A 21,580-nucleotide genomic window follows, 5' to 3' on the forward strand; every position below is an offset into this window, starting at 1 on the left:
CACCAGGCACGAAAGAAAACAAAGAGGGATTTGTTGTTTCAAAGGACTGGCACTCGTACCTCCTGCTCTTTACCGAAAAAGAGAGATCTTAGGTCACCTCAGCTCTCACCCTACACTCCCAGCAACCATTAGGTTGTAAGGAACTGCATGACTTGCTCCAGCAATTGATGTGAATGTCTGATAGATGGGAGAGCTGAGCCTTCTGCCTTACAGGACCTGTAGAGGATCTGATTGATAGGAGCAAAACTCAATACTCAGAACACCAGTTTACTTCATTGGGAACTACACATCACTACCGAAGGGAAAGATAAGCCCACCATAAAGTTTCAGCGTTATGTTTCTAAAATCTTACCGATGTCCAAGGTATATGTCTTTCACAGTAAAAATTACTTGGAGTGCACTGTGAATGCACAGACACAGATCAGTGCCGAACATCTGGTTAAAATAAATTACAGTCTTATTTTGCAAATAAAAGTTCCTAGGGTCTACATGACAAAGTCTGGCCAGCACAACTATCTCATGGGGAAAAAATCACATCCCTAGCCTACAAAGATAACTATTTTGGCGTGATTCCCTTCCCCACTATGAAGACTTACGTAGACTTACACCAAACAGGAGTCCTTTTGCCAGTATAACTCACACTGTTTGTGAGGTACTTCAACCATGCTGGCAGACTACTTCAACTGGTATAAACCATGTCTCCATCAAGGGATGTGGCCAGAACAGTGACACCAGCAAAGCCCCTGAAGTACAGAATAACCCTTTTTCTCCTGCTACTAGGCTCTAGCATTTTTTTCAGTTTTAAAGCTTCCTGCTGAAAGGAAACACACAGAATTTGTGCCCTTTCTTGTATCAGCAAGACATTATTTCTTTTTACGGAGGAATTAATTAAAGTATACATATGGGTAGGAGGTGTGTTGCTGTCAAACATCCCAGTGGTACTTGCTTTTGGATGGGAGGAGGATCCCACTTCTCCTGTAGGATGCCTGTTGTTTGTTTTGGTGTTGGTTTTGGAGATGGAAGGGCAGAGGTGGTTTGCATTTTATTAAGTCTTCATATTTGGGTTTTGCATGGTGGCATTTGAATAAATCTAATGGTCATAGTTAATGGATTACAACTGTTTATGCAAATGAATTTAAGAGCTGTTTTGAATAACAAAACAAAGTCCTTCAGTCTGTTTTTGAATTGTATATACTCTGAAAAAACTCTTGTTTTTTCATATGGTCCCTCTTAGCTCTTACCTGATAACACTTGCCAAAAGACTTTCTGTGTGAACCCAAAAATTCAAGATTTACCAGCCAACTCTAACTATGAGCCCGCCTCCCCGCCCCCCCCCCCCAACAGGGCAAGGCAACTCATAAATCTATCTTGGCTTAAAAGTAGGATTCAGCTCATTGTGGCCATGGGCAATTTTCACCTGTCCTATTTAGAGAGTTGATTTTGTCTAAATTCCTACTTGCCTCAGTCTACGCAGACTCTCCTCGTTTCTTTCCCTGCTCCTTCATCCTAAATTTGTTTCCCAGGGCTTGTGCTTTTACACACATGGTGAACAGGACAGAAAGAACAAGAAGGAGGAGTGGAGGGGAGGCACCCAGACCAAAAAAAATCTCCTCCAAGCAGATACAAGCCAGGAACTTCCCCTTATTTTAATTTCCCATTATCACTTAGCTGTGAAATGATGGAAACATGGAGCAAGTCACTGAGAGGACTCCACTCTTACGTGCACCATGTTGGAAGTGGGGGACTTGCAGCTTGCTCCATCAGGCTGCCTGACAGCCGGGACATGTCTGCCTACAGCTAACACTGACACACAGTACTTGGTGGAGTACAGCACCCAAGGGCTGACTTAGGAAATGGCAAGAGAAGGCAATGACCAAAAAATGCTGCCTCTTCTCTGCCTCAAATAAGGCTTTTACAGGTGAGCAGAAATGGTTTGGGCTGCTAATGAGGTGTAGGCTGCCAAAGAAAACACATGTGCAAATTCATATTTTCCAGGTGGCTGCTGGTAGAAGTGCAACTGCCCATTGAAGTCTACAGCATAAGCCTTTTTTGTGCTTATTCATTAAATTGCAGATTTATCGTGAGGTTACGTTATCATAAGGTTAGCTGTGTTGTCTCATTTTCCCTGTAAATCAGTTGATTGTCACAAGACTTAGAAAAAATGAGAGCCTGCTTCAGGTCACGTGAGGAAAGGGTGGCAATTCTGCAGAAGGTGCCGGTGGCTCTGCACAACCTGTTGCCACAGGAGCACCAAGGCTGCCGGTCCAGCTCTGCGTTACTCTTGCTCAAGGCCGAGCAGGAGTCAGTCAAGCCAAAAGGATTCTTGGGGTCAGAACTGAATGTTGAGATAACAAACAGGGAATAGAGTGTTTCCCTGGGGGATGTTAAAACAAGAAGCAGAATAATGCATGACTGGTGCCTTGTGGTTCAGCCAATGGGACAACCTGCTCAGACCGGTTCGATTTCACCCTTCTCGTTCACACGCGCACTCTGCCTTTTCTGGCCAAGGCCGCCCCGTGCCAGGCCCTCCTCACCAGGCTGACAGCCCTGATGTCTTGCTTTGCCCACTCTACCTCCGCTAATACCTGTGCCTTGAGCCCGGCACAGCTGGACGTGCTTGTTAAATAAAACCCTCCATGGTCTTAATGACAAATTCAGTGCCACAGCACTTCAAGCATTTCTACAAGCAGCTACTTTCAGTTCCCATTTCTCAGGCAGTTACGTGATTTAACTCTTTTGCGGCGGCCCGAGAGCGGCATGGGCAGCTGGAGCAGGCAGGGAACATAACGAGGGATGTGTTCACGTTCCCCTCTACTACCAACATACCCGCTGCAGCCAAATCTTCAGATTTGGGCTTTTAAATTAGGTAGGGTATTTCCAGCGTAAGGGCACTCATATTGAAAGTAAGTTGCGAGCAAGATGGAGAATTTAGACAAGATTTTGAGAGAAACTGGCCTGTGTTGTCATTCAGACCCATTTTGTCGTTATTTTCATTTTAAAGTCATTCTGAAGATTTAACAGGTCCAAATGCATCTAGCTTCTTTTCAGATAATGAAGGTGTAAGAGCGATGTTAGGGGATGAGACGAGTCCCCCCAGCAACTCTGTGACACTTGTTCTCTCCTCCAAGTGATCCACAAATCCATAAATGAGTGTTTGCTAAGTTTACGGTTGTATGTGAGTGTAAACTCTCTAGAACAGGTTTCATAAATTTGAGTAGAAGGAGAAGAAGGTGGCCTAAAACTGAACAGTTCTCGATGCAACTGAAATTCATGAAAATATGTGCAGGGACATATTTGTTTTCTAGGTACGAGTTACACACAGCTTCCAGCACTCTACCTAAGTAGGGTACCTTTGGAAAATAAAACTAAGACTGCTAAATGTTGATGCAAACAAATAGCAAAATCAACCCACAAAAGATCTGAAAAGAAAATTGTGAAGGATGGAGCAGAGCAGCTTTGACCATGTTGTTTGAACATCGAGGATTTTGTCCAGAAGGCCTTCTCGCCTTCTTTCTCTCATTAATGCTAATATTGCTCCCTCAGAAGTGGCACCCATTAAATACCACCAGCTAGCTGCTGTAGTGACATTACAGCTGTTACGCTGGTGCCAGAAATACCTCATTTTAGTGTGGGCCTTTCCAGGAATAAGAAAACAAGGCAGCCTCCACTAGGTCTGGGCTTTTGCATATTGCAGAGCCACGTCTAACTGAATTAAGCGGAGACGCCAAGACTAAATTACTGAAACATTTCTCATGCTGACTTGGTTTAACAAGAATGCAGCCCAGTCTGAACACGGAATGGATTTCCATGCAAGCTGAATGATCAACACCTTATGAATTCTGTGTTTAAAGCAATGGCTTGACCATTCTTTAAAGCCTGGGTTTGTCCTTCATCTCACAGAGGTCTGGAAGAGGTCTGCCTGCCAGCAGGATCACTCTCCGGGAGTGCAGACAGGAGGAATAGTCATCCCTGTTCTTATAACCACTCACATTTATATATTTCTAAGCATATGCATCGAGTTTTCATGAACAAACCTAACCACAATTAGTCCCTGCTCCTTAGATGTCTCCATCTGAGTGCCATGTTTAGTCAGCCTTATGCAAATAATATTTCCACCGATTTCAGTTCACACAGACTTCAGTGAGAGTCTGGCAAGCCTAGGACCTGCAAGATATGTCCTCAAGATCACAGGCTCACCAATGCAAGAACTTATACAAATAGATAGCAAGGACAAGAAACAAAGAAGTTAGGCAAGACCCCTGTGATGAGAACCAGTTTTGTCCAAAGTCAGAAAACTCAGATATCACTGGAGGAATAAAAGGGTTATGGAGCCAGCAACTAAAACATCAGCTGCAGATCTAAGACTATATTGGGCATTGTGGAAACAGAACATTCAGAACAGACCCAAGGGTGAGCAGGGGGAATCTAGATGGGGATTTGATCAGACTGCACGTGCCGAAGCCACTCCTCAGGCAGGTTCCCCGCCTGTGGTCAGCAGGGCTTGTGTGGTGACACTTTCTTTTCCTTCCCATTATAATTTGATAATGTGCACCTGGCTGGACTGCCAGCATGTTGGCACTCCCAGGTGTAAAAAGGTATCTGCGGCCTCTCTAAAGATACCGACCTCATGAAACACCACACCTCGGCACAACACAGTCAAGGACTGAGCTGTCCTTATTTGCATGTACTCACGACCTAGGCTTGCGTAAAAGCCCCATAAACTCTTTGGGAAAAGAACAGCTACAGTTTTGTCTATTTTTTGTGTTCCAAGAACTTTTCTCGTTAGCTTCAAGATGACATTTTAATGAGGTTTCACTGCATAGAAAACATGGGATGACTTAACCAGCTCTCTCCGCTCCCTCCCTCCTTCCCTACCCAAACTCTTTCTGAAATGAGTTACCATTTGAGAACGAAAGCTTTTATGAGAATTTATGTCATTTGTATGGAGGCAGGCGTGAGGGAAAAGCCATTCAACTGCTAAACCTTGGCATTGGAACTTACGCCATTCCCTCTCCTGCCCCATACTGGGTGGCAAAGCCACCTCATTCAGACCTGTGCAGGTTTCTTCAAAAGCCGGGAGCTAGTGTGTGTTTGTTTGTTTGTTTTGGAGTCATGGAGAGGGCAGCGTAAAATAGCCGCAAGGCAATTCCCGTTCAGTAAAATGGAAGTCTCACTGGCTCTTCATTCAGTACAATGTGGCTCAAGAGGATATCCTGTCAACCCAATGATAACGAGGGAAATAAAGTCACTTCCTCACCAGCTGTTTGATTCAGGTAGAAAAAGGAAGCCTTTACTTCCTCGTGTTTGCTCTCCCCACCGCCCCCTCAGTCAGAAATGCCAGGCTGAAACTGCCTTCTCCCTCCGTATTTTCAGTAAGGAGCCGTCAGATCCATAACGCTTCGCTGGGCTCAGCCTATGGGAAGTATGTACTTCCCTGCGGCCGACACGCTATGCCTTGCCTCTCAAGCAGGGGTGAAGGCTGCATTGCAAAAGGACTGAGACTGAACAAACTCGGCTCGATGCGCAAGCAAAGAATGCCTGTGTAATTAAAGATGACATTTGTTTCTTGGATCAGAGCTGACGAATTTGGGCCAGTGGAAGAGCGGGATAGTGTGATCTGGATGCTTTGTTTTGTGACTACCCTCACTCAATGCACTATTAACACCTCCTAATCCTCCGAGGGCGACAAACTCCACTTTTGCCCTGGGCTCCCTGCAAATCCCACGAACTCCCGGCTAAGAACACACTGTGTCCTCCCTGCATATAGTTCAACAGGCAAGAGGGCAGCAAGGGGTGCCCTCGGGGCAATCTTCCTGGTCTGCCAATCAAGCCCAGGTAGGTTAGGCAGGCATCTCTGGTGCTTTGGTGCTAAGAGGAGCTTAGGCAGAGCATCCTTCCCTTCCCCACTGCCACCTTTCTTGCTTCACAGAAATAGTCAACATAAAGTTGCATAGTAAACCAGCAATGGACTGATTTGACTTAATAAAAGCTTCTTAAGAAATTACTTTTTAAAAACTTACAGAGCTGAATGAAGAGTTCTTTTCCATATAATTTTTAACTGCCCTGATATAATTTTACATCCAGGATAGAACTTTCCATTAAATTTTGAATAGGTAGGTCTTAAAAGCAAGGCCTGCAACCATTTTCTTTCCAGTTGTGTAAGACTTCCAGAAAGGTTGACCAAGCCAGAACTTGCCTCAGTCTGTTTGCCAAGGGGACCCTTGCTTTCATTATAAAGAGTGCTTTTCAGAGGACATCAAGTGTTTCAAGCAATTTTCCTAATCTTATTTGTTTTAGCAGAGATTCTTTTATTTTAAACAGACCCGTTTAGGCGACAAAAATCCAGTGACAAATACATGGGTTTACAGAATGAGACAAACCTTAAGAAACAGTTGAGATTCTGTTTAGGGTTCTCTTTGTGCTAAAATAGTTTTCAGCAATGGGTCATGCTTCCCTCCCCCCCTCTCCTTGTTTTAGTACATAAAATGGACATGTGTTTATTTAAAACAGGTTTGAAACTTAAACAAATAGTGACAGGCTGTTCAAACAAGCTTCGGAAATAGGCCTAATCAGGATGTTTGAGAAGGGGAGGGGGAACGATCATAAAGAGCTACTTGTAATATATAGTGCAGACACCATTAGGTTGGGTTCATGTTATTGTTGTAGTAATCTCGGACGAAAAAGTACTGCATGCTGCACATTTTTTGTTAACATTCCTCTTTTGAGCCATAGGTTATGCCATACTTTTGCCTTGTCTTCAAGTTTTACTGTAACACTCCGTCCATCTTCATACCCAATACCAGGAGCCCTACCGAATCATTAGAAGTGGTCTCCCAGACAAACTGGGAGGAATGTTCCTAAACTGGGATATAAGGGAGGCACAAAATATGCTCATTTTGATATTGATACTGTGTATGCATCGGCTGTCATGAATATACAGAAGTGAGACCTTCCCCACACAAAGAAACCATGGAAATCTTTAACATTAAAATGTTTTCACATGACTTGCATTTCCATGGGTTTTTTTTTCATTTCCTCCCATAATAATATCACCAAGTGTTGAACTTTACCTTTCTTGTATTTTTGTAAGGCCTGATCTTGAACTCCCTATACAGACAAAGCTCCCATGGAAGTCAGTGAGTCTGCACTGGCGACAACAGGATTTAGCCCAGTCTGTAACATTTTAGGATATTGTGTTACTTCATAGCCTTAAGGAGAAATAAAAGCAGCTTTCCAAAGAGCTGCACAGCAAACTGAATGTGCTTTTCCAGCTCTGCAACAGTACAGCAGAATATTAAGGCCAGAGTTTGCAAATGTCTATTTCAAAAACCAGGCAGCTAAGCAAAAGTTGCCAAATTTTCTCAGGAATGAAGAGTTTGCATTAAAACATTCCCCCCAAAGGTTAAGATGCTTTCACTTAATATACTTTTGGAAACCCAAGTTTGAAAATGATTGCCTGGAGGAACAAGCATTGAGAAATATCAGGAGGCAGATGTATTTTCAGGTCAATCTGTTGGCCAAAGCCTGTAGCTATTCTGTTACCAACTGATACCCACTCTTACCTACAACATGCACCAATATTACTTAATGTAATAACATATTTTGGAAGCAAATACCTATTATTTATTTGAATCTCAGTGTCTAGTGAACAGGAGTCAAAATGGCAAAATACTAAAAAACCTTACACGCCCTCTCGTGGTAAAACCACAAATGCTCTTACTCTGACAATAACTAGAGATGGCTAATGATGGAGACTAATTTAACTACACTATTTATGGAAAATTAACTTGGCTGGAAGGTTTATATTAATAATGGAGACCTTTCTCTCCTTAATTCCTGCTGTAAACCATAATATATATGCATTTTTAGAAGGCAGGCTACTTCCTAGCATAGTAATGTTACAAAACAGCTAAAGGCACTATAACAGAGAATGTTAACTTCTACCAAAAACTGGAAGTCTAGAGTAATAAAGGTAAAGATGGAAACCCCACATTAGATAGCTATTTCATGGGTTTATCTCAGTAGTTTGGGAGCAGACCTTGACTGGCTGCACAATAGAACAGTTGCCCTAAATGATGCTATCAGTTGTGTCACATTTTTAAAGTCATTCAGCTTCGCTATTTACTGCTTTCATGCCATACAGTATGATTTATCTATCTCTTAGGAATGCTCTGAAGCTTCATACTTGTTAGGAATTGCAACCTGAAAGAAAGGCATTACATGCAGAGTATCACCAATCTGATCACCAGCCCAGTCAAATTCCGTTGTATTTATGAGTCACAAAAACTTTATCATTGCTACTTAAACAGCCTTTCCATTCGGTGCCTTCACGCACCTCCAGACTTTCCCAGAGCAGCTTTACAAAACAGCTCTCCATACATGGAGGACTGCAGCTCAGAGGAGGAACCCAGGGTGGTATGGGCTGGGCTGAAGGAGAGGACTCCCCCTACACCTCAGGCCAGGTGACCTGTGGGTGGCCATGAGAAGTGGCATCACTGTATGCTTCCCCTCCTCTTCCTCTAGCTGAATGTCATGGCTGTAGGCTGAAGGGCAAGTCAGACTGACAAGACGATCCCATGGCAAGACAGCTCTTTTTTAGGCAGGACTGTCAGATCAGCTGGTTGGCCCAACAGACCCTACAGCCAGACCACTGCCACATCCAAGGCATGGTTAGCAGGAGCACAGGACCAAGGTGTCACCCCTTTTGGTGACAGTTGTGAAAGACCGTCAAAGGTGTAACACAACCCTAACAGCTTCAGTTCATACGGAAGAAACATCTGTAGTTGCTACATGTAGTCTTCTGAACGCGTCCCAAGGGAATCAAATAAATACTGCCTTATTTTCAGTGAAGCCGACCAGCAATATACAGAATCACAGAATCACAGAATCACAGAATGTTAGGGATTGGAAGGGACCTCGAAAGATCATCTAGTCCAATCCGCCTGCCGGAGCAGGATTACCTAGACCATATCACACAGGAATGCGTCCAGGCGGGTTTTGAATGTCTCCAGAGAAGGAGACTCCACAACCTCTCTGGGCAGCCTGTTCCAGTGTTCGGTCACCCTCACCGTAAAGAAGTTTTTCCTCATATTTATGTGGAACCTCCTGTGTTCCAGCATGCACCAATTGCCCCTTGTCCTGTCAAGGGATGTCACTGAGAAGAGCCTGGCTCCATCCTCATGACGCTTGCCCTTTACATATTTATAAACATTAATGAAGTCACCCCTCAGTCTCCTCTTCTCTAAGCTAAAGAGACACAGCTCCCTCAGCCTCTCCTCATAAGGGAGATGTTCCACCCCCTTAATCATCTTCGTGGCTCTGCGCTGGACTCTCTCTAGCAGTTCCCTGTCCTTCTTGAACTGAGGGGCCCAGAACTGGACACAATACTCCAGATGCGGCCTCACCAGGGCAGAGTAGAGGGGGAGGAGAACCTCTCTCGACCTGCTAACCACACCCCTTCTAATACACCCCAGGATGCCATTGGCCTTCTTGGCCACAAGGGCACACTGCTGGCTCATGGTCATTCTGCTGTCCACTAGGACCCCCAGGTCCCTTTCCCCTACGCTGCTCTCCAACAGGTCTGTCCCCAACTTGTACTCATACATGGGGTTGTTCTTGCCCAGATGCAGGACTCTACACTTGCCCTTGTTATATTGCATTAAATTTCTCCCCGCCCAACTCTCCAGCCTGTCCAGGTCTCTCTGAATGGCTGCGCAGCCTTCCGGTGTGTCAGCCACTCCTCCCAGTTTTGTGTCATCAGCGAACTTGCTGACAGTGCACTCTATTCCCTCATCCAAATCATTAATGAATATATTGAATAGAACTGGTCCCAGTACTGACCCTTGAGGGACTCTGCTAGACACAGGCCTCCAACTGGACTCTGTCCCATTGACCACCACTCTCTGGCTTCTTTCCTTCAGCCAGTTCACAATCCACATCACTACCCGATCATCCAGACCACACTTCCTCAGTTTAGCTGCGAGGATGCTGTGGGAGACCGTGTCAAACGCTTTACTGAAATCGAGATAGACCACATCCACAGCTTTACCATCATCTATCCCCCAGGTTATGTCCTCATAAAAGGCTATCAAGTTGGTTAAGCATGACTTCCCCTTTGTGAAGCCATGTTGAGTGCCCCTAATGATCCTCTTATACTTGATGTGCCTAGAGACAGCACCAAGGACAGGTTGTTCCATCACCTTTCCGGGGATGGAGGTGAGGCTGACCGGTCTATAGTTACCCGGGTCCTCCTTCTTGCCCTTTTTGAAGACCTGAGTGACATTCGCTTTCCTCCAGTCCTCAGGCACCTCTCCCGTTGCCCACGACTTTGCAAAGATGATGGAGAGTGGCCTAGCAATGACCTCCGCCAGCTCCCTCAGCACCCGCGGGTGCATCCCATCAGGGCCCATGGATTTATGGATGTCCAGATTGCTTAATTGGTCCCTGACTCAGCCCTCATCAACCAAGACAGATTCCTCCTCTATCCTGACTTCTTCTGGGGCCTCAGGGGTCCGGGGCTCCTCAGGACAGCCTCCAGCAGTATAGACAGAGGCAAAGAAGGCATTCAGTAACTCCGCCTTCTTTTTATCCTCTGTCTCCAGGGCCCCCACCTCATTCATCAGTGGGCCTACATTGCCTCTGGTGTTGGTTTTACCTGCAGTGTATTTGAAGAAGCCCTTTCTGTTGTCCTTGACCTCTCTTGCAAGGTTTAATTCCAAGGAGGCCTTAGCTTTCCTAGTTGCCTCCCTACATCCTCTGACAACAGACTTATATTCCTCCCAAGTGGCCAGTCCCTCCTTCCATGATCTGTACACCCTCTTCTTCCACTTGAGTTTGCCCAGCAGTTCCCTGTTTAACCATGCAGGTCTCCTGGTACCCTTCCTTGACTTCCTACCTGCTGGGATGCTCTGATCTTGAGCTCGGAAGAAGCAGTCCTTGAATGCTAACCAACTATCTTGAGCCCCCTTACCTTCTAGTACCCTGTCCCATGGGATTTCCCCTAGCAATTGCTTGAAAAGGCCAAAGTTGGCCCTCCTGAAGTCCAGGGTTGTGATTCTGCTAGCTATTCTGTTCCTGCCACATGAGATCCTGAACTCTACCATCTCATGGTCACTACAACCAAGGCTGCCCTCAACCTTCACCTCTTCAACCAGACCCTCCTAGTTAGTGAGGATCAGATCCAGCAGCGCTCCTCTCCTAGTTGGCTCATCCACCATTTGCATCAGAAAGTTATCATCAATGCACTGGAGGAACCTCCTGGACTGAGGATGGCTGGCTGAGTAGGCCTCCCAGCAAATATCAGGGTAGTTGAAATCCCCCACAACAACCAGGCCCTGTAATTGAGAGACTGCTCTCAGCTGCCTGTAGAAGGCCTCATCACCCTCCTCATCCTGATCCGGTGGCCTGTAATAGACACCCACAACAGTATCACCCCTGCCAGCCTGCCCCTTAATTCGCACCCACAAACTCTCAACTCGCTCCTGATCCGCCCCTGGACAGAACTCAATACATTCTAGCTGCTCACTCACATAAAGAGCAACTCCACCACCTCTCCTTAGTGGCCTGTCTTTCCTGAACCAAGACATAGCCATCCATGACCACATTCCAGTCATGCGAGGCGTCCCACCAAGTCTCTGTAATTGCCACTAGATCATAGCCCCCCGACCGAACACGGATTTCTAACTCCTCCTGTTTATTCCCCATGCTGCGTGCATTGGTGTACAGGCATTTCAGATGCATTATAGATGCCCTGTGTCCAGTGGAAATGAAAGATTTGGAGAATGAAGGCCCGTTTACCTCCTTTGTGTATGTTTGTATATACAACAGTCAGGAGCCAAAATGGTGGTACACATATTTAAAGATGCTGCTCCTATATTTTCTGTTAGACTGGGCATGCCTGAAGCGGAAGTCACAACCATAAGTAATTACAGAAATATTTGTAAAGAAATAGGCAGGAAAACTTTGTGTTAAGGACTGCACAAAAACATAGCTCCCAAACCACTATTTTAACAGGTTGGTGTGGGTTTTTTGTGCCAGTGTGATTGCTGGATGACCATTGAGCATGAAGAAGTTGCCCTCCCTCTCTCAAAAAGTTACAGCAATTCTGATATTCTGTTATTTCCTATTCTAGGATGCCTTCGTGGAGCTGTATGGCAACAATATGAGGCCTTTGTTCGATTTCTCCTGGATCTCTCTGAAGACTATCCTGAGTCTGGTTCTGGTGGGAGCTTGCATCACTCTTGGCGCTTATCTCGGACATAAGTAGAGTCACCCAGTTTATCATGGATTACAAAAGTCTTTCAAAACAACAAAATAATATTTTTTTTCTGTAGCACAATGATATTTTATGAGCAAAACAACTTCCCAGCTAAAGATTAAATCAGCTATTACTGCCAAAGGAAATATCATTTATTTTTACATTGCAGGAAAATTATTTATTAAAAGATATTTACATTTTAACCTGCTATTTTCAGAAACTCTGCAAGTTGTCACATCATGTTGTTATTCTTAACTTTAATGAGCCCCCAAAGTATTTTAGGTTCTTTTTTTAATGAATGCAGCTGGCTGGATTATTTTATCTCTGAAGAGCAAACATACTGACAAAGACCTACCTGCTTACACTTACGAGGGCAGTTACTTGAGCTGCTAAAGGATGCGTAATTGTGTTGATTTTCCTTGCATTTTTCTGGATGGATGGGGGGATCTGAAAGGCAAGGTCAGCGTGAACAAAGTTCTCACCCTGTCCTGCTGGCAAGAACTGATGGAGTAAACAATTCAACATGGTACATACGTGGAGTCAAGATGGCAACTTCTTGAAGGACACCTGGCTATCCCTACAGGAGAACAGTTGGAAATATGATTGCCTATGCCTTGTAAACATGCATTTTCCAGTTACCAGTTGTGCCATCACGTCATAATCACAATACCCTAATACATGTCAACTCAAATACTCTTTTTAATAGAAGTGTGAAGTTAAATCTTTGGGGCTTGCAGGAAGTTACCATTCCAATGATTTTTCTCAGCAGCAAAACATTTTTTTGCAGCTACTGACACAGAAACATCAGGAGACCTTAAGTGCCTGCTTTGACAGAGCAGAGCTGGAGTCTGAAGACCTGACCTGTGTCCCACTTTAGTGGGCTCATATCTACAACTAATCCTGTTTACTTACTGAGTTCCTCCAGGGGTTTGAAACCAATTAGATATGGTCTCTAAATCCCTGAAAGTTGAAAAAGATCTTAATTTTATTTGGCAAGAAGCAGACCTCAGCGGAGTTACAGATTAGCTCTGACTATCCTTGTTTATCAAACTGGACACCAAAATCAAGTTCATTTTCGTAACAGGAAAAGAAAGCGAGCTTTATCCTCCTGCCCCTTGCCCTCAAAATTATTTCACGCTAATAATTTCCTAAGACTGTCTACAGAAGAAAAGATGATGAAGAAACTCCAAATCCTCTCTCTGGACAGAGACTCTTTGACACCCGCGCAGGTGCCTACTGTTGTTTCAAGTGAAAATAGGTGGAGGAAAAGGGGGAGGAGGGTGAAGGCATCTGCTCATGTTACAAAATGCAACTCAAGTAAAATTAACGCAGAGTACTCAGTATACAGTTGTATAAACAGACCTGTGTTCTGAAACCAGATGTGTCAATGCATTTTAAAGCGGGGCTTTCTGTGTGCTTGGAGGAGGTCAGGAGACCCAACGAAGCCGAAGAGTCTGAAGCGTGTCCCACGGGCCTCTCCAAGGCATGGAAATGTCCAGCTTCAAATGTCTAAGTCAAGCGCTCCTATTTTTTCTATGAACCTTTTGAAATCTGGGATTTGTGGGTAAATGGACGTCCAGACATAAAAAGAAAAGGTTGCAAAGCTCTGGATAAAAAGTACCATACAATACATAAGTGCTCTAAGGGTGAAAAAAATACAGTGAATAAACTGTAGATTCAACCTCAAGATTTCAGTCGAATAACTTTGTGGCATTATATGCAAAATATCTCCATTAACTTGGGAATGTAATATGTTCAATGTTAAGGCTGTAGTTGATGTTGTATCTTCAAAGCTGCTTTTTTGTTTGTTTGGGTTTTTTAAGAGTTGTACATCTCAGCATTTTTACTGCTATTTAGTCAAGGCACCTACACTTTGTATAAGCAAAGATGGAGCAAGCTTACATTTCAAATTTGAAATTACTTTTAATTTCATAGAGACATAGAAAGAAAATGTTTCTAAGAACACAAAAATGTGAACTATGCTTGATTAAAGAAAATTGAAAAATCCCACCGTCAAATAAAAAGCACCTGCAATGCTTTCAGAGTGCTTCTGCCAGAAGTGGGCATGCTCGTGTAGGATTTGTATGAAAAATATTTGAAATGGGAGCAACCGAATACTGTGGATTGAGTGTGGGCTTTGTTGTTTTTTTCAGCTTCCAAGTTGAATTTGTCTGCAGCCAATTTCACAATTGGAATTGGCTGGTACCGAGCTAATGTTTCATTTCACAATCTAGTCTTCGTTTCGATTTGTGCCCATACGCCCATTAAAGTTCATGAACCATTAGACCTCAAATTGTTTCAATATTGTTTATTTTGTTAAAGGTTTACATTGTCAAAAGTAGAAAAAGATTAACTATCAATTCCAGTGCTGCTATACTACCAAGATAATTTGAATGGGTTTTATTTTTTAATACCTTCCAATGACTAAAGTTTGTTAAAGCTGCTTTAGAAATAATATGAAGAAGACACATGATACACATTTAAATAAATACTGAGGATTTTGTGTTCTGTTGTGTCTACTCACTGGACTTCCCAGTGTATTAGTTAATAGCAGGCAAAAAGAAGAGTCATGATGACTGTTGATGATTTTATTTTATTAAAGAGCTAATGGAGTTTTTTCCCATCCTGACTGCAGAATAGTACAGTATTGTGGCTGCATTAGGTATCATGATAGTTGATAATACATTTATTAAGAAACATATTAGAAACATTGAATGTATATAAAAGCTTGAACTTCTTTAATAAAATCCTCTCCTCTCACTCATGCATTTCTTTTGCAATAATTCCTGTCTTTCCTGTTCTTCATTACACTTTCACATAAGATTTTTTTTCCCACAAAATGCCTTATAGACATCCATGCTCCAAGACATACATGCTTCAGTGAAAATCCATCCTCTGTCACTATGTATGCACACACAGTTGACCACTCCCAGCATATCCAAGCTGTAAAAGCAAAAAATAAAAAAGAAAGGGGGACACTTTTGCAGTTGGTTAGGTGTGGAAGATCAGAAGACGAGGAAGGAAGAGGTCAAGAAGTGGAGGGAAACAAAGAGATCACTGAAATATCTCCTTGGGTAAAGATGACTATTACTTGGAATTTGTTCATCTCTCATCCTTTCCCTTGAAAAAAGATGATATAAGGGCAGAGTAAAAGATTACAGAGACTCCACAATTATTCTTCACTATAAAACTTTGTTAATTCTGAAAGGCAGTCTTGCAAAACAGGAGATCTTAGGAATTTAAGAGAAATACTTGACTTTGCTGTATTCAATTTATTTGACATTAATTCTTTTTCAGTCCATTTATTAAGAAAATAACAAAGAAAATATTTTGCTTCTGAAAAAAAAAATCTGTTAAGATCACCTAAGATCTGGTATAGATTAGTAACTTAGGAACAGATGGAAAAACAAGAAGAAAATTGTGCAAGTTAAGTATTCTGAAATCAGAGCTGATACAGAGGATATTTCTTAATAGAACAAGCAGTGGATCCACCAAGGAGTAATGGGGCTGTCGAGGTAACAGAGAATATACAGATAAGGAAGGGGGCTGGAAGATATGGAGAATGACATTGGTATGTAAGAAAATCTCGAGTTTCATATGATGCAGAAGTTCACCCAAGATGGTCTGAAAATAGCTTCTAACTAAAACAAGCTACAAATGTGTGCACTACATGACTACAATTACTAAAAATTTTCAATTACAAAATTATTTGTAAATTATTATAAAATTGTCCAATCACTATAAAAGTTCATCAATTTGCTGTTGTGATTGGGGATTACGCAGCCTGAGTAGGGTTGCACTAATAAGGAACAACTATGAAAACAAAATGTTTCTCTGAAACCAGATGTGCAAAGGAAACACGAAGGTGATGTAGTTCAAAGAACACAGACCCCATATCCCCAATCCCTGCATGCACGCAGCCTCCCCAGCTGAGGCAGCGGGAGTCAGCTATACGTAAGGACTGCAAGCTTTGACCCTGAAGTGTGACACTGTGCTTAGCTGTGCACCTGCACTCCACAAACCTAGAAGTCCTATTGATTAGAAGTATGGTGAAGTAGCATGTTTAAAGCCTATCTTTTTTTTTTTCCTCTCTCTGTCTTTAAGCAAGGTAGCAAAATGATTCATTTGTATTATGAGTTTATGGCTCAGTACTATATAAAAAATTAAACTTCTTTTGATTTATGAGTATAAAAATTCTTTCTCATTGCAAAAGCCTATCTTTGTTTTTCATTCCTGTCTCTCTTTCAAAAAAGGCTAAACACAAGGAAGGCAAAAGCGCTAATTTAATCTGTATTTGGTTTAAATCACACTCCTATACTAAGTTAATGCAGCTTCATCACACAATGAAATATTTTTCAAAAAGTTATACAGCATTAAAATTCCACCCAAAAACTATATATTTTTATAATTTAAATAGCATATTTTTTTCTTTTTCTTCTGAATATTTGAATTTTAATTATCACCAGCATAAATGTACATAAGCAGATATTGTTTATCCAGTACCTTTGGATGATGTATGTATGGTAATGTAGTTTGTCAGTTTATCATCATTTAGTATGATTATGTTGTTCTTTGTCTTTAAAATGTTGTAAGAACATGCTGCCATTAAACTTTCCATGTCTGTCTAGTTAATATTGTGAAAAAATAATAAAGCACACTGTGAGTTACCTGTTTTGCATTTGCATTGTTTAGGATTTGTGGATAAAAAACTACTCAAACATTTTGAGTGTAATCCCGTAAATGAAACGTAGCGTTTCCTTCCTGACAGTTCTATTGATGTGTTCTGCTCAAAACTGGCCAATATTCGCCAGCCTTCCTCAAAGGCCTCTGTGCATCGAGATGCAATAAAACAGGTTTGATAAGTTGCTGCTCTGTGACATACAGTCCACAGGTGTACCATATGCTTTGGGACCCAAGGCCAGTGTCATCCATTCTGCTGTGCCATACATCTGATGTCTCGTGGAAAGTGCAGCAAGACTCTTCTATTTATTTGCTAAAACTACCTTTCGTCCTTGTAGAAAGGAGCTGGAAAAGCATATTAGCAAGTTTCAACAGGAGGAAAAAAAAGTGGTTTTGTCACTGCTAAAGGTTTGTTACAGTTATGATTGGTTCCCAGCAGGTATTTAGGTATTTTTCTTCTTAAAGGCTTATATTAACTGGCCCTCAAATGGGAGTTGTTGCCATGTACCTTCTGTGGCTGTAGAACATAGCTAAATGAGCTCAGATAATGAACATTTAACTGCCCCAAGAATTTACCCCAGCTTCTTGAGTGGGTTTTGCAGCCCAGCGTGTGCACTGTGCTGTCGTGGATGCACTTCTTGTAAGTGCCTGAAGTTAATAGTTTAATGCCTTTCAAGGACAATTCAGACACGTGTGCAAAACATCCACCCCTCTGTCTCTGTCCCTGAAGGCAGAGAAGGTGGAGGAAGTCAGCCTGAAACTGAAAGAAGCAGCAACAGCAGGAGAACACAACTAATAGACTCTGTCCTCTGGGCTCTGGGATTAAACATCCAGCAGAGAGCAAGGTTACTAAAGCCTTTGCAAGGCAGAAGGTAATCAAATCTGCAGTTCTGCAAGTACTGCCATTTTCCCCCCATTATTCTGTGAGGCCGAAAAAACAAGAAAAGGACTTTGAGGAAAGTAGCCTCAGCACTGTCTTTTTTCTAGCTAAAACCCAACAAAGGAAGATGGGATTAAGTTTCCCTAGGGAGGCAAACAGTGTTCAGCAAGAACAGGTAAATTAGTTCAGTGATTCTCCTCTTTTTGCCCAGTCAGATGACTCCAGTTTTTCTCAAAAGCTAACAAACAGATTAGCACCCATGATTAAATGCCTACCTTACCACTGCGACCAAGCACAGTGAACAGGTGGGGAGAACAGAAGAGGTCTGGATAAAGACAAAATGAATGTTAGACCTGATAACTAAGGTGGGTTTCAGCTATCTGAAAATTAGGTAGGAGCACCTTTAAAACACATTTTGCTGGGCCAAAAACAGAAAGCTCCTTCTCAAAATATACTTGAATAGTTCAAGCACTGTAAGCCTCCACAGAAGCTGCACTGCCGGCAGTGCGCTGCAGTCCCTCTGCGGTGGCAGGCTCTCAGTCCCGTAGTACCTATAGCTCCTGCTTTTGTCCCCCTAGCTTATTAAATACTTAATGGGAGACTGCAAATGATACAAAATGAAATTTATTCCAGTATGAATGGCCAGATAACAACTGCAAGCCATTTAAGTTTCACATAACACCCGACCCTAAGAGGAGTTAGCCTTCTGCTTGTAACTTTTTGGTATCAAGAACTGCCTCTGAGGACATTTTACTCAGGGCAAAAGACCAAGTAGTCAAGATTTGTGCACAGCAAGAAACTGACTTGCATAGATGGACAAACAACAAAGCAGCTCTTGAAGCATCCCATTGTGGTCTGTAGTTTACTGCACCCCACTACAATTGAGAGTGAGCACTGAAAAAGTTCAAAATGGCTCTCTAAAGCCTCAAAGAGATAAACACGCAAGTCAGTAAAAACCATCAGTATCTATTTTTTTCAGGACTTCTCAAGGTGCAGGCACACTCCTTTCTATCCTGCCATATACTGAAAAGTGTTTCGGGATTAGTTCAACCAGAAGATACCTCTTCCTCTCTGATGAGGATACCTATTCTGATAGCGACCTGTGCAACTCATTTTAAATGTACTGAGTTGCCTCTTGGATATCCTGGAGAAATGAATTAGCGTGCCCTCTTCTGCATGTGTCCTCCAGAACTTCCATTACAAGCATGACCACAACGGTGGGAATGCGATGCCTTGATTATAGTGAGCAGCTCTGAAATCTGCACTCAAACTCAAACAAGGTCCTGGTCATGTGGATAAAAATGTGCATCTGGAGCAGACAGTACTGGAGCAATGCTTTATAAAGCCACAGGTGACAGAAATAAAAGCCAGCCAATCTATTTATTTGGAAATGAAACAGAAAAGGAACCTCCTTCCCTTTCTTTGTCCACCTGATAAGCTGCAGAGACTTACCTGCCTACATGGTCAGAGATGCTGTCCAATGCCCTAGTTAGTAATTTTCTTGAGGTCACCTGGAGTTTCACGCAGGTTTAAATGTCCCCCCACCATGTACATTCCCACTCTAAAAAGATTACTGATCTTCAATATATCCAGTAAATAAAGTTTTCCCTTTCCCACCTGTGTCTTCTAGAATATTACTGTTCTCACCTCTCTGGGAACACAAAAGACCCTTTGGCAGATAAGGTGTAATATATGTGGATGATACTATTAGTGGATTATTAACAATAATGTCCAATGTGCATATGTTGGGCTATGCTACTATGATCATAAGCACTGTGGTGGTGTCTGCATTGCTAGACCACCGAGCTGAGACAGTTTCATGCAGATTATGAAGAAACACCTGATGCCATTTCTGTCAAAGCAGCCACAGCCCATGCTAAGGTGTTTACTCAGGCTGTGGGGGGATGAATGACACCTGATCCAGCATCATCTAGGTAGAATGGCACAAACAGGCTTTATCCTGTTCACCATAAAGCCCTGTGGCAGAAAGTTAACTTACAGTAGAGGAAAAAAAATTTGGTGAACTTGACCCAGCAGGGGTTCCATTGGAGCAGCATTTTGCGTAATGCATTTGTGTAAATGCATACCATGCAACTACTTCATATTCCTGAAAAAACTGCTCTTTCAGTCAAGTATCACGAATCCCAAAATTGGATTTATTGTGACAGTGAAGCACAATAAGCTTCGTGTTTCATACACATGAACTGACAAACGTATCTCATGCAAACACATAAAAGGTCAATGCATGCAGTCTGTTACTGACCACTGACTGAGGCCACAAAGTTACTCATTCACACTGCAGTGGCAGCAGCTTTGATAGATCCTAAATCTTTGTCTTTTTTGGGGCCACTACATCAGAAATTGTGAAAGGAGAATATGAGGCATTCAGCACTGAAATGGATAAAAAACTAGACTGTACATTATTGCTGCAGTGGAAATAATCATCCCTGATTTACTAAAAGCTTACTCAAAAAAACACTGAAAACAACTCACTTGTCAAAAAAACCTCTTGCTCTCTTCTAGGGTTCAACCCTCCAAGACACTTGTGTGACAGCACACACCTCTGGTAGGCTGAGCGTGCTTAGCAACATTCAAACTGCGCAGCATTTCATAGAGAATGGTTTGGGTTGGGAGGGACCTTCAAAGATCATCTAGTCCACCCCCTCTGACATAGACAGGGACATCTTCCACTAGATCAGGTTGTACAAAGCTCCTTCCAACCTGACCTTGAACATTTCCAATGATGGGGCATCCACAACTTCTCTGGGCAACCTGTTCCAGTGTCTCACCACCCTTGTCATAAAAATTTCTTCCCTATGTCCAATCTAAACCTACCCTCTTTCAGTTTGAACCATTGCCCCTTGTCCTGTCACAATCTTATACATCTCAAATCTTAACAGCACTTCAGAACTATTAAAAAAAAAAAAATGACACTGTGACTCCTGGATAGTTTGGAGAGAAAACAGCAAGAGATTGGAAAGTGAACCCATGAGCCACATGAGAAACTCTAACAGGAGATGAGGCAGTTTGGAAATGCGCTTCCTTCAAGACAGGATCACTGAAAAAGGTGAGAAGCATCATGGCCCCATACCTGTTACTGTGTGATCCCACAGCACTGCAAATGGCAAATCAAAGTGACCTTGGCTAAGCAGCCCCTCTTCCTGACCTGTGCCGCATCCACTGCCCCCCTCCCACCAAACAACCGAGGAACCCGCTGGTAGGACCCAGCAATGCAAAACACGTCAACCAACCTCAAACGCGAGTTGTGGCAAGCCCGCTTCCGTAGCGTAAGGATGCCAGCACCCTGTAACACACCCAGCAGGTGGAGGAGAGGCCGCAGCGACGCAGTTATAATTAATGTCCCTTTTCAGCAGGGAGCCGGGGCTCAGGCACGCTCTGTAACGCCTTCGGCAGAGCCCAGTCAGCAGCCTGTGCCGCCGGCTCCACCGCCCAGACGGCGTGGCCTGGAAGGGACCGCTGCCTGCACTGCTCTGTCCTCCGGTAATTCCACTTGAAGCCAAAACTGGCAGCAAACCAAGGTGTTCTCTCATGAGACTGTAAATTAATGTTGCTGAAGGAAACTGGCTAGTAGTTCATGTGGCTCTGGGTTTGCTTTCCATCTGGCGTCGAACTTTGAATTCCCTCTACACCTTGGAATAAAACAGGTGAGGTGCCTGGGCCACTCAGCACCCCCTGCACATTACTGATTTCCTTTCATCCAGGCCTTTAAAAAAAAACCCACAACCCTGATTTTGCTACAGTTT

General features: G+C 43.0%; 1 protein-coding gene across 1 annotated transcript in view; it reads left to right on the top strand.

Moving 5' to 3' along the window:
- BCL2 (BCL2 apoptosis regulator) overlaps positions 1–16,923 on the top strand; it is a 99,661-nt gene extending 82,738 nt beyond the window's left edge. Inside the window, exon 2 of the mRNA XM_068397061.1 lies at positions 12,131–16,923. Coding sequence (XP_068253162.1) covers positions 12,131–12,265 — 135 coding nt within the window. The 3' untranslated portion in view covers positions 12,266–16,923. The remainder of the gene's footprint in view (positions 1–12,130) is intronic.
- Positions 16,924–21,580: the final 4,657 nt, after the last annotated feature.

The sequence above is a fragment of the Nyctibius grandis genome, chromosome 3 (assembly GCF_013368605.1).
Source record: "Nyctibius grandis isolate bNycGra1 chromosome 3, bNycGra1.pri, whole genome shotgun sequence".
NCBI classification, from domain to species: domain Eukaryota; kingdom Metazoa; phylum Chordata; class Aves; order Nyctibiiformes; family Nyctibiidae; genus Nyctibius; species Nyctibius grandis.